The sequence below is a fragment of the Nansenia antarctica genome, assembly GCF_963989245.1.
Source record: "Nansenia antarctica genome assembly, chromosome: 5".
NCBI lineage: Eukaryota > Metazoa > Chordata > Actinopteri > Argentiniformes > Microstomatidae > Nansenia > Nansenia antarctica.
In genome coordinates, this window is record NC_137690.1 from 51284015 (window position 1) to 51296324 (window position 12310).

The 12310-nt window shown below is 43.1% G+C and overlaps 1 protein-coding gene across 1 annotated transcript; it reads right to left on the reverse strand.

The window, feature by feature from the left end:
- Positions 1 to 5186: 5186 nt before the first annotated feature.
- Positions 5187 to 12001, reverse strand: nr1d2b (nuclear receptor subfamily 1, group D, member 2b). The gene is made up of 8 exons (XM_080532989.1): positions 11569 to 12001; positions 9186 to 9422; positions 8858 to 8946; positions 7809 to 7953; positions 6548 to 7230; positions 6154 to 6339; positions 5814 to 6024; positions 5187 to 5493 (listed from the first exon to the last, which is right to left on the reverse strand). Exons 1-8 carry the CDS (start codon positions 11585 to 11587, stop codon positions 5297 to 5299), a joined length of 1767 nt encoding a protein of 588 aa, XP_080389115.1. The 5' UTR covers positions 11588 to 12001; the 3' UTR covers positions 5187 to 5296.
- Positions 12002 to 12310: the final 309 nt, after the last annotated feature.

Below are 12310 nucleotides of genomic sequence, written 5' to 3' on the forward strand. Positions count from 1 at the left end.
TGAGTGTAAATCAACATGTAAAGGCACGGGAAAGACAAAGTGTTGAGTTGTTTTTGATATCACTGGTTGCAAAGTTTAATAGTTGAGGACAATATGTTTGCATTTAAAGCTTGCGTTTTTTCAGAGGAAGCATGTTTGCATATGACCACAGAGAAGTACTTATGTGTTACACAACCTGAGAGTTTTTGCATGTTGTTTGCATAATTGGTTTGAGCCAGGTCATTATATCTGGGACATTGGGTAATGTGGGACACCTGTATTTATTTCCTGTTGTAACAAAACAGAACTTTTACTATAGGTTTAGCATGGATGTCTTGTGACTGAAATCACATCACTTCATGGGGGTGATGTCACGGAAAGGGAATGGAGCTTAGGTGTCGCACATTAACCAATGTCCCAGGTTACCCAAATTCACCCTACTGATTGTCTAGAGGTGGAACATCCTATTAAGCAGTTAGATGAAATCTATTTCAATGCTGCCACATACAGTGCCCTCCATACGTGTTGGAAAGTCATGTCTCTATTATTGTCTTTTTATTTTAGCTCTATACTCCAACAATTTGGATTTTAAATCAGTTGACAGTTACTACAGGGCTCAAAGAGATCCTCAGCAATTTAATGTGGGGACTTTTCAGATTGGGTTCATTTAGAAAGTTTTTTTTAATTTTTATATATATATATATATATATATTTTACATACTCCACCTATTTCAGGGCTCCAAAAGTATTGGAAAATATAATATAATGTCCAAATAAAGTACTCATGTTAATATGTAGTCGACGTATATAAAGTACTCATGTTATATGTACGATATGTGGTCGACAGGCATGCAGTAACTGCCTGAAGTCTGCGACCCATTGACCCAACCAAACACTGGGTATATTCTCTGGTGATGCTCTGCCATGCCTGTACTGCAGCCATCTTCAGATGTTGTTTATGTTGCCTAAAATCGTATCATCAGGAAATGAAATGCATGTTCAATTGGACTTAAATCTGAAGATTGACTCGACCAGTTAATAACTTTCCGCTTTTGGCCATGAAAAACTGTTGCTATTGCAGTATGTTTCGGGTCAGATGATGAAGCGTCATCCAATGAATTCCAATGAACCAGGGGGCCGTTCCACTAAGCAAGATTATCTTCTAATCGACGATCATGTTCTAATCGGCGATAATTTAATCTTGCGTTCGGTTCCATCAATGTGGCTCAAATAATTCGCTGTTTGGTTGCTATGCAACCTATCCTCCCGAGTTATTCTGGTTGCGAGCAGGCTAAGAGGTTGGTTTAGGTAATACGTGCGTCAAAATTGTCTCACAGGCGGAAACTATATCCCGAACGACAGTTCCATCAAGTGTCTTTTAGGAAATATTAGTTCCCACTTTTTATGAGATAGATAGATAGATAGTTTGACTGTGTGATAGATAGATAATTTGATATTTTGAAAGTGTGATCGATAGATCGATAGATAAATAAATAAAAAAGTGTAAAACATAAAATAAAATAGGTATGTTTTTCAACTTGTATTGCCGTTATTACAGCGGTGTGGATGGCGCAGTGGTTAAGGCAGCCGGCTAGAGTTCCAAAGGCTGCCGGTACGAGACTTGATTTAACTAGACATTTTTACATTTAACCGAAGCCTTCATGCAAATCGATTTACAATATATATATATATATATATATATATATATATATATATATCTCTGTCTAAGTGAATCATCTATCCATCAGTAATCATAAGAAAAAATAATCTATGCCAAATCCAGGGTTCAGTTAGAAGAACATAATTTCGACAGCACCCTTTCATTCCACTCCCATGTCAACAACACCATCCGGTCTGCTTACTTCCATCTTCGTAATATCAACCGCCTCCGCCCTTCACTCACTCCCAACAGCGCCGCAATCCTGGTCCACTCCCTCGCCACTTCCCGCCTAGATTACTGTAACTCCCTTCTCTTTGGTCTCCCCCACAAACTGCTCCACAAGATCCAACTGGTCCAGAACGCTGCTGCCCGTATTGTCACCAGAACCCCTGTCATCAGTCACATCACCCCCATTCTACACCAACTCCACTGGCTCCCCATCAAACACCGCATCGATTACAAAATCCTTCTCCATACTTTCAAGGCCATCCATAACCTCGCCCCTCCATACCTGTCCGACCTCCTCCACATCAACATTCCCACCCGGTCCCTCAGGTCTGCCTCCTCCATCAACCTGACCGTCCCCCCAGCCCGTCTGTCCACCATGGGGTTTAGAGCCTTCAGCAGCTCTGCCCCTCGCCTCTGGAACTCCCTCCCCCCCGACATCAGGAACATTGACTCAATCTCCTCATTCAAAACCCACCTCAAAACCCACCTGTTTACGCAGGCGTATCCCTGTTGATTTACTGTTCCCGTGCTGCTCTGCTACTAGCTATGCTTTATACTGTATATTTCTATGTATTTTGTATTTTGAATTTTGTAACGGTTTTTAAATTTGTTGTTGTACGGCGACCTTGAGTGCCATGAAAGGCGCCTTATAAAATAAATGTATTATTATTATTATTATTATTATTATTATTATTAGAATTTATTCAGAAAGGCTTCAAACACCATTGTAATCGTTTCAGTTCTTGTAAATTAGCCTGCACCATCATTTTATAGCCTACATACTTTTTTAGATGAGATTTTAGATTAGATTCAGACAACGAAATGCAATAAAAAAGTGTGTCTGAAGAGGGATTTGAACCACCGTCTTAAAATGACGAATAAATACCATGGCAGCGGCCAATACCACAATGCCATCGTAACGATATGACTGTTAGTAGCCTGCTGTTGATATCACCACAGTAGTAAATATTCATTTATTAAAATATGAACATATAACAATAACTGGGGCTAGTATGACCTACGCATTTAATCGGTCAGCAATTTCTTGCCAAACCATTTAACTCGCCTTGTTAATTGCGGCAGTATTACACTATTTTACATCTTATTTGTCGCCTTCATAAAGATCAATCTTCATTTCGACAGTTTGACTCTTCGGGGATCTTTATGTCTGCGTGCACGCGCCCATATCGAGGATTTCTAAGCCGGTGTTCTGTGAACACTCTTGACACAAGCCTGATCCTCGTTCAAGGAATCACCTGAGGCTTGAATTCCAATCCCGAGTTGCCTGATCGCCTGATTTATTTTAATCGCCGATATACTAATCAACGTTAGTGGAACGGCCCCCAGTTCTTCGTGTTTCAACAGCAAAAGAACAAGCTCTTGGCCAGGAAAACTGGTTCCAGAGTGGTACCAACACTTGGCTGGTCTAGAACCAAGAACCGCTTACGTCAGGGGCTGAGGGCGGGACTATCAAGAAATTATCATTATTATTATTATTATTACTTGTGGGATTATCGTAAGGTAAAAAGAAAGGTAGTACCTTTCTTCTTCAACGTAATCGCCGTCCATAGCAATCTCAACGAGCAACGCAAATACTTTTAACCAGTCATGTTTAGATGCCAATGTAGGCTCACAAAGCCAGGAGCAACACTTGAGCAGATGCGATGTATTCCGCCATTGTTGTGCTTGAAGTTCGCACATTGCTGGGATAGCGTAGACGTATACAGCAACGTAATGACATGGCTCTCTAGCGTGTGGAAAAAAACAAAACGGTTCTTAGAAGGTTCGCAAGTTGAACCAACTGCGAACTAGCACCAGCCCAGAACTAGGTTCGCGTTGGTGGAAATGCAGTATTTTAGGATAACTAGCGGTTTGCACCTTGCAATGAAGCCTCAATAGTTTTCTAATCGTTGGTTAACTTGACTGATAGAACGTGGATGAAACCAGCAGCAAATGAAGTTACAACTTCAGTGCAAGACTCCACATTGATGTTTTTATTTATATGGATATATTTATATTATTTATAAAGACATTTATATACAGAAATCTATGTATACTGCAATGTTTTCAGAGACAGACCACAGCTCTACAATGTAACACACACATGGACAGAAGCTCTAATCATAGAACCTAAAGGACAGCAAAGTTGGAGAAGAGAGAGAAACGGTCTAAAATCAAATACATGATGAGCATTGTAATAGCAAACACCAGCAACTCAGTTACAGTCCTTACCACATCTCTTGCTATCCATTAAATTACAATCACTTAGCTTACCTATATTACAATCACACAGTATGTAATCTAGCTATTTGCTTAATTACATCGATCCACAGTCTTGACAAGTTGGAAAATTGAAAGTCAAGTAACTCTGATAGACATTCCTGCAATGTTTCTCTCTCTAACCGCCACAAACAGAAAAATCACAAGTGTAATGGTGCATGGTTGATTAGAGCATAATGGCCAATAAGATAGCACCAGAGAAATGGGTTTGACTCCTTGTCGTAAAACATGAAAAGAAGAAAGTGTCCCAGTTGACATGTTGAGGAGTCTAGTGAGGTTTTGACTGGTAACTGTATCTTTTTAGCAGTTTATGCCACCTCAACATATTTTTTCTTTCATTTAGACTTACTACCCCGTCATTCCACAGTGAGCCCTAAGCGTAAATAGTTCTGGCTATGGATGAGACGGTATCGGAGTGATGGTTTGTTTCAAAAGCCATATCAGTTAATAGTGTAACACATATAATACACCATAAGCTAAAATTGTAATGAGAGATTTCATTCAGATTTGTCTCGAGGAGAAACTAGACATTCTTCACTCTTTCCCAGATGACTGGGGGGCTCACTGGAAAGCTGTTACTCAGCAGCTACAGTACAACAACATTCCTCTTTTTGTCTGCTGCAGCTTTCTTTGAGAGAGGAGTTTTTAACTCACATCTTTGTCAGTTTAACGAGGAGGTTGGAATTGAATTCCCACCGTTAAAAATCAAACAGTCAATCTCAGTCAGAGTATCCATTAAGGTCAACACGGCCACGACATACGTAAGGCGTAGAAGACTTCTATGAAAACATAAGACAAAATCAAATCACATATTGCACTAACAATGCAAAAATACAAATAACAAAAAAGGGTGCTTCTATTAGAGATGCTAACCTTTCCTACACACCCAAACACAAAAGAAACACAATCATCAATCTTATGATTGTGTGCATTACGCTCCTCAAAAAGGCATTTCAGCCCCCCCCCCCCATTTCTACCATGACACATTTCCCCATTAGTTCAATTATGTTGGGGTATAAACATCACATGAAGTGCGGGGCCTGGAATAACTGGAGGCCAGAGTTCATGAGGGGGCTGGTCAAGTGTTGAGGTGGAGGGATTTGTGGTCCAGGTTCAGGTTCAGGTTCAAGTCCAGGCCCAGTCACAGGCTCAGGGGTGGACCTTGAAGGCCAGTAGCTGCTCAGAGTGCATGTTGTTGAGTGAGCGCAGGTCTGGCAGCTTGAGCAGCAGCTTGGTAAAGGTGGCCAACTCGTTGGGATGGTTCTTTGTGATGAGGCTACGCAGCGCTCGGATCAGCGTGTCCTGCAGCGCTTCCACCGAGTTCACGTTCTCAATCCCAGAGCGATCTAGAGTAGATGAGAAACAAAGGAGTAATGTAAGGGCTTGATCCTGCAGTCCCTGTTCATCATTGTGCGTCTTGCTCTGAGGCTCTGCTCTGAGGCTCGATCGAGATGGATTTAAGATATGGAAGAAAGTTAGTTAGGAATGGAAGAAAGGCATAATACACTTTTAAAATACAAACGTTTCAATACTTTTCCTATCCTATGGGCTTGCTTCACAGCATGCATGTCACTAGTGTGTTTTTATTCTATGTAAAAAAAAATGTGTGTGTGGGGGGGGGGGGGGGGGGGGGGGGGGATGGATGAGAAGACCGTGTGGCACGCACCAGCAGACACCAGGACGACCGCAGTAAACAGGCTCATCTCTTCGTCACTAAGGCCTAGGCTGGTCAGCTTCTCACTGAAGTCAAACATGGAGTTGAGCAAGTTGCCCGCGCCCATAGACCGCAGAGCCTCTACGCTGTACTTCTTACCACCCTGGAAGGTCACCGTGCGGTCCTCTGCGTTGAACAGCGAAGCAAAGCGCACCACTAACACCTGTCAAAGTCACAGCACACTGTAAGTCTGGATTTATTCACTGGCCTGAAGGCATAGTCGTTAGTTCAAAGCTTGGGGCGTGAAACTAAGTAGAGATGGTTAATGGTATCGTATGAGAATTGAGCGTACCTCAAAGGTGCCAGCCTTGAGCAGGCTCACTTGGTCCGGCTGAGACAGGTCCCTGAAGCCTGGGACGCGCTTGGCAAACTCCACAACCTCCCTGACCGCCGGGGTGAAGCTCTGAGAGAACTCCTCCCAGATCCCAGGGCCAAACTTGTGATGGTTCACATAAGGAGACATGTTCATGGGACACACCTGAGGAGGGAGGAGGGAGGAGGTAGGAGAGAGAAAGAGAGAGAGAGACTCAGGTTAGAACAAAGGTAACAAACAAACAAAGGTAATTTCCATCCCCATGTAATGCAAAGCCATGTCTAGAATAGCGCTATACGCCACGCCATCAAGTCACGGCACGCAATCGTCATTACCGTTACTTTTATCATTTTTATATCAACTAAATTCTCACCAGATGCATCCTGTTGCCCTCAATCCACACTGGCCCAGTGAAGCCACCATTGGAGGTGGTCTCGCCAGTGTTGTGAGAGCTATGTGCATAGGCTGGACAGTGGCCACTGGGGGCGCTGTTGGGCAACCTATATGGGCAGTGGTTGTTATTGGTGTTGTTCTCTTTGAGATGAACCCCAGGGCCTTGAGGGCCAATGTTAGTGGTCTGCTCCTGAGCTGCAACTGGGGCAAGGTCATTCTGCTGGTCCCAGGCTTCCTGCCTCTCCTCTAGTCTCCGGCTGCTGTTACTCACGCACTCCTCTGTCCCCAGGGAGGGTGGGGCCTCTGCAGGGGGGCTTGCCTGTTTCTGGTTGTACATGAAGGTCTCCTGGTGAGCCCTGGTCACCGAGCCAATGACCTCCTCCTCCCCGCTGGAGGATGCCGAGCTGGGGCTCGTCTCCATCGGCTCAGGTTTGGAGCTGGTCTCCGATTGGTTGGACCGCGACGATGGAGCAGGAGAGCAGGAATAAGTCACGGAGCCCTCCGAGGTTCTGGGCTTCGCAGAGTGAATAGGGGGCTGATTGTCTTGGGGGAGGGGCTGGTTGCCATGGAGCTGACTGTTGTTCATCATGTTGTTCATGGCACTCTGCATCTCCAGCAGCATGCGTTGTTTCTCTCGCTTCGGGATGCGGCCAAAGCGCACAGCTAGGGAGAAAAGGTTTTTTGTTGTTATTAATTTATTCGCTCAAAGGAAGTGATCAAAACAAAAGTATATAAAAAGAAACAAACATAGCAGGGATTGTGCAAGAGTGGTAAGAAACCCCAAAGGGCTTACAGTAAGAACCTCCCCTCTAGGATTTACTATTGATCCTAATACTGTGGATAATAGTTTCCATAGCATAAAGAGATAAAAAAGAAAGAAGTATACATAGTAAATACATAGGGCTCTCTAGACCGCATATCACCCATGTTAATGCAAAGTTAACAGTGTCAGGGTTCTTCCCAAAGAATGTGAGAGTGGTGCTGCGCCACTATGTAAACATTACAAGGCAAATTAAACTATATTATAGTTGAACTATATACTGTATATTTAGTAATAACAGTGTAACAATCTTTGACACTGTTGTTGATGTTGATGTTCCTCAGCGAATTCAGCGTTTTAGTGGTATTTTTTGGCACATTTTGACATGAATAAAGTCGGGTTCCGCAGTACTGTTCAAAAAACCCTGTTCAGAGAACCGAGTACCCTTCTTTCGTGGGAATAAAGAAGAACTAGAACTCACAGTCTCTCGACATCCCCACCAGCAGACACTTCTTGAAGCGGCACTGCTGGCAGCGGTTCCTGTTGATCCTCATGATGGGGCAGCTCTCATCCTTAAGGCACTTCTTGTACTGGATATTCTGTTGGATGCTCCTCCTGAAGAAGCCCTGATGGTGGCAGACACACACAGAGGCATTGTTAGGATCTTGAAACATTGGCGGCTTAGCCCAGCCCACGTTTTGGCAATGGTGGGGTGCTAGTGGAGTTTTCGGTTGAGGGGGGGGGCTTGCACTAAATCGATGGCAATGCTTTAGATGGCGATGCGCTAGATGCCCATTTATTTTAATTTTTTTAGTTAGTTATTTTCCGGATACGGACATCCAGGGATATTCATAACACAGTCTGGGCTATAACGACATCAATGGACACATTAGCGAAAACAGAGGGGGGTGATGGAGGAGAAGGAGGAGGAGGAGGAGATCTTCTGTGTTTGCTTGTCACTGTGAAGTGCTCTCAGTGAAAACTAGGCCATGAAGCAAGAGGGGAGGATAGAACTACTTTAAGCCATCTCGACTTGATTCAGATGGCTGTGACCGAGTTAGGGTACGACCCATGACCCGGTTAGGGTATGACAACATGACCCATTGAGAACACCACCCCATGCATGTCCCAGTTAAGACACGACCCCATGACCCATTGAGTATGACCCCATGACCCAGTTGGGGCACGACACAATGACCCAGCATCCTTTCTCCCATACTGTTACTGTGCTATTGAGACACAATACAGATGTTCACATTTACATTGAACATTTTACATTGACACTTTTATCCAAAGCGACGTACAATAATTACATTCGTCTAACTAAGTAAATCAACGATACATCAGTCATCGTAAGTAAAACCTTCGATAAGAACAAGTGCCATTGCCACCATGATAAAGTTCAGGTATTATAAGGTGCTATGGGGGTGGAGCGGTCTGAGTAGGAGGAGGAGGAGCCCAGGTGTACCCTAAAGAGGTCTGCAGTCTATGGCGGAAGATCTTAGACATTTGTCTTGGGTTTGTCCTCACCTTGCAGCCCTCACAGGCATGGACGCCATAGTGGAATCCTGATGCTACATCCCCACAGACTTTACACAACAGCACCAAGCCATTGATTTCTGCAATAAAAACACATTAAAGCAGAAAATGATTTAGACCCTGTTAGACAAATATTAAAGCGATTCAACCATCATATGGCCATCATATGCCATTTAGCTGAAGCTTTTATCCAAAGTGACTTAGATTGCAGTGAGTGCATACATTTTTCACTATACATGATCCCAATGGGAAACGACCCCACAACCTAAGCGTTGTTAGCGCAATGCTCTACCAGGCAGAGAGGAGGACCATCACTCACTTGTAATGCCGCATTTGGCAGTAGAGGTCGAGCGTCCTGTCTTCCCTGTGCCGTGGGAAGGCAGGTGGGCGTGGCCCTTTGTGGATAGGGGCGTGTTTGCCAGTTGCCCCTGGCGACGCCTCTGGGAGGAGGTATAAGGCGGCGAGGAGGACTGAGAGCTGCTGTTGGAAGAGTCGCTGTGACAGGACTCAGGGCTGGAAGCAGAGCTGCTCGAGCTGACGTACGCTATTACACCCCCTAGTGGACAGAGAGAGAGAGACAGGGAGAGTGAGAGAGTGAGAAAAAGATTCAGAGAGTGAGAGAGAGAGAAAGAGAGAGAGAGAGATCACACATTTGATGTAGAGGAGGAGGGAACTACTTATTACTAAACATTTGATGTACCTGAAAAAAAAATCATTAAACTCAAGGGGGTTATGTATGGCTTCAATTTGCCTGCATGAAATCAAACAAACATGTTTTCTTCTTCGACCTCCCTGTGAAGCTAAACCGGCACCACAACAAACTGCGTTTTGAAAGAACCCATTGTTCTGAAATTCAATATAAGGCTTATTATTTCTTGAATCGTGTAGAAATTGAGTGAGCAACAACATGAAAACAGTATAATCCTGATTGGACAAAGAGGGCAGCTTATATGAATAGACCCTGACCATAGTTCACTACAGTGGCTTTCTTCAGCCAGTGAAAGCAGACCAGACAGTGTTCAGGGTGGCCTAGTTTCTCCCACTCCTTTGTTAGATAACACCCACTTTATAATGCCAGTCACAGGGTAGATGACCCTACCCACAAACCCACACACAGCTCAAGAGGAACAATCATTCAAAAAAGGCTAGCACAATAAAAAATGCTTTAAGAATTGGTCATCTCAGATGTTCTTGCAATTACTGTATTCAATTAACATTTTCCATTTCCAATATTATGATGGTTTTCGTGGCCAGGTTGAAGTTAATGAATAAACATGTGTTCATTTTATGAGGCTACTTCATTAGATAACACAAATTATAATACAGAGATTATTTAAAAGCTCAAATTTACAGAATGAATGAATTCGTTAAAATAACACAATATAAACTACTCAGAAAACCTCCAATAAGCTCTGAGTCTCCATTAAACACTTGTTTAAAACACCCGGGGTTAGTTGTGCAAAGAGTCCACTTTTTTTGATAGGATGTGTTTTCAAAACGAAAAGAATTCTGATTATTTCCAGGGATCGATCAATACACAACATCCAGAAATATTAAGATATCTTTGTTAGAAAGAATACTATATTTCCCTTGACATAGTGACACTGAGGGCCGGTTTCACAGACAAGGGTTCGGGACTAAATCACACTTTCAATGTAAAACCTCTACTGAAGATGCTTTTTAATCGAGGATTAGGTTTACATCTTTAAGTTTAAGTCTGTGAAACTGGCCCTGAATGTAAAAACAATTGCTCAATTTACGCCACTCTCTCAGGCAGTAAGTCTAGGCATTAAAAGTTAAGCATGTTCTATAGATAACACATAGTTGCATAGGTATCATTAAATCGATGCATTATCAGAAGTGCTGCGGATGCCTGTGGACAACAGTCAAAACAGATGGTAATTCTGCCACATACCGTTACTTTACGGAACGTAGGCTAAAACGTGCACATGTCTTAGTTTATTGTTTGCAATTTATTTAATATAGATGCAATATTAAGAGTTTACGAGTTGCCTATCCGCTATAGCCCTTCACCTTCTCGTCAAAAAACAGTGGCTGATTTCGAAAGGGCCTGTTTCACAGACCAGCCTTGAGCCTAGTCCAGGATTAAATCACCCTTGCCATGGAAAATCTCCATTGAGGATGCTTTTTAGTCTAGGATTAGTCCTAATCTGGATCCATGAAACCAGCCCAATATGATACAAATGTCATGGGTTCTGTAGACTTATGTTAGCAATCACTCAGGTGTGTATTTAATGTTGGTTTGTAAACGATAATTGTGAATTTCAAATGTAATGTCATTGGTTGAAGAGTTGTCTTCGAAATCACTCTATGCACTCATGCATTCAAATTGTTGTTATGACTTCACCAACTGGTACCGACGTGTTTCCAAGAACCAAACGCACGCGCCATTGTTACGATCCGTACGCGCGAGTTCGCCAAAGGAAATTATGCAATACTCACGTCACTACCCTTTTCCTCCAATCAGAGAGGACGCATAGGGAGCGTAAACACAGGTGCACATGGCTAGACTGGCGGTCCATGTGAGAACGGGAACTGCAGTGCTGCTAGAACTAGTTATGTAATAACAACACTCCTAACCCACCTACAAATTAAACCAACACAACACATGCTCTAATTGTAGACACTAACAAATACATGAATTGCAAAAAATCTTTAGAACCGAGTAAAACAAAACTCACCAGCTTTAGTGGATTCCATCTTCTCTGACCTCTTGAGATCACCTTTGCTACCTGAATTCTAAAGCCGTTTTCTCGCTTTTCTCAGCAACTTAAGTCGCTGGTTGATATTAGCTGAGTTATAACATTAAGTATCCACATATAGTAAATAAGGAAACTATTTCCACAGATCTACCCAGATATATTGCTTGCAGAAACTGGAACCTATCAGTATGAACGTATTGCTGCTTGGCGGCTGGATCCTTTGATACAATTCTTCTCGTCGCAATGTAATCGGCATCGAAATAATCTCGCAATCTTGTATTATGCTTTGCAGAAGCCTAAATCACACGACAGAGCATAACCAATTAATCGAACGCTTGGAATTCCGTATTCCTCCTCGAGAAGAACGTTCTAATTATACTGTCGTCTCCTTGGTGCTGCTACAGCTATAGGCCTACTGTAAATAACATGTTTTTTCCCAATAGAAATGAAAGCTTTGGTTGAAAAGAGTCGAAACTCCTCCGTTACTGTCTCGCTAGCAATGACTGTTTTCGACCTCTTTCTAGCTGCTACCACGTGACCCACTTCAGTGACTCCTCCTTCTGAAGCCTGGCACTTAAAGGCCTAAACTCACAGTGACCGGAGGAGCATCGAAGGGCACTTTTCTCAGCATCACTTCTAAAAAATGGGGGATGCACCAGACTCAGAGCACCAAACACCTAGCAACTGTTGGTAAAACTGACGACTTTTTCAAGCGAAAACT

What these genes read in the sequence shown, in the direction of transcription:
- nr1d2b (XM_080532989.1), bottom strand. An exon ending in AGGGCAACAGGATGCATCTG is followed by an intron (nt 6,340 to 6,547) that starts GTGAGAATTTAG and finishes CTCCCTCCTCAG; the next exon opens with GTGTGTCCCATGAACATGTC. An exon ending in TCAAGGCTGGCACCTTTGAG is followed by an intron (nt 6,025 to 6,153) that starts GTACGCTCAATT and finishes TGACTTTGACAG; the next exon opens with GTGTTAGTGGTGCGCTTTGC.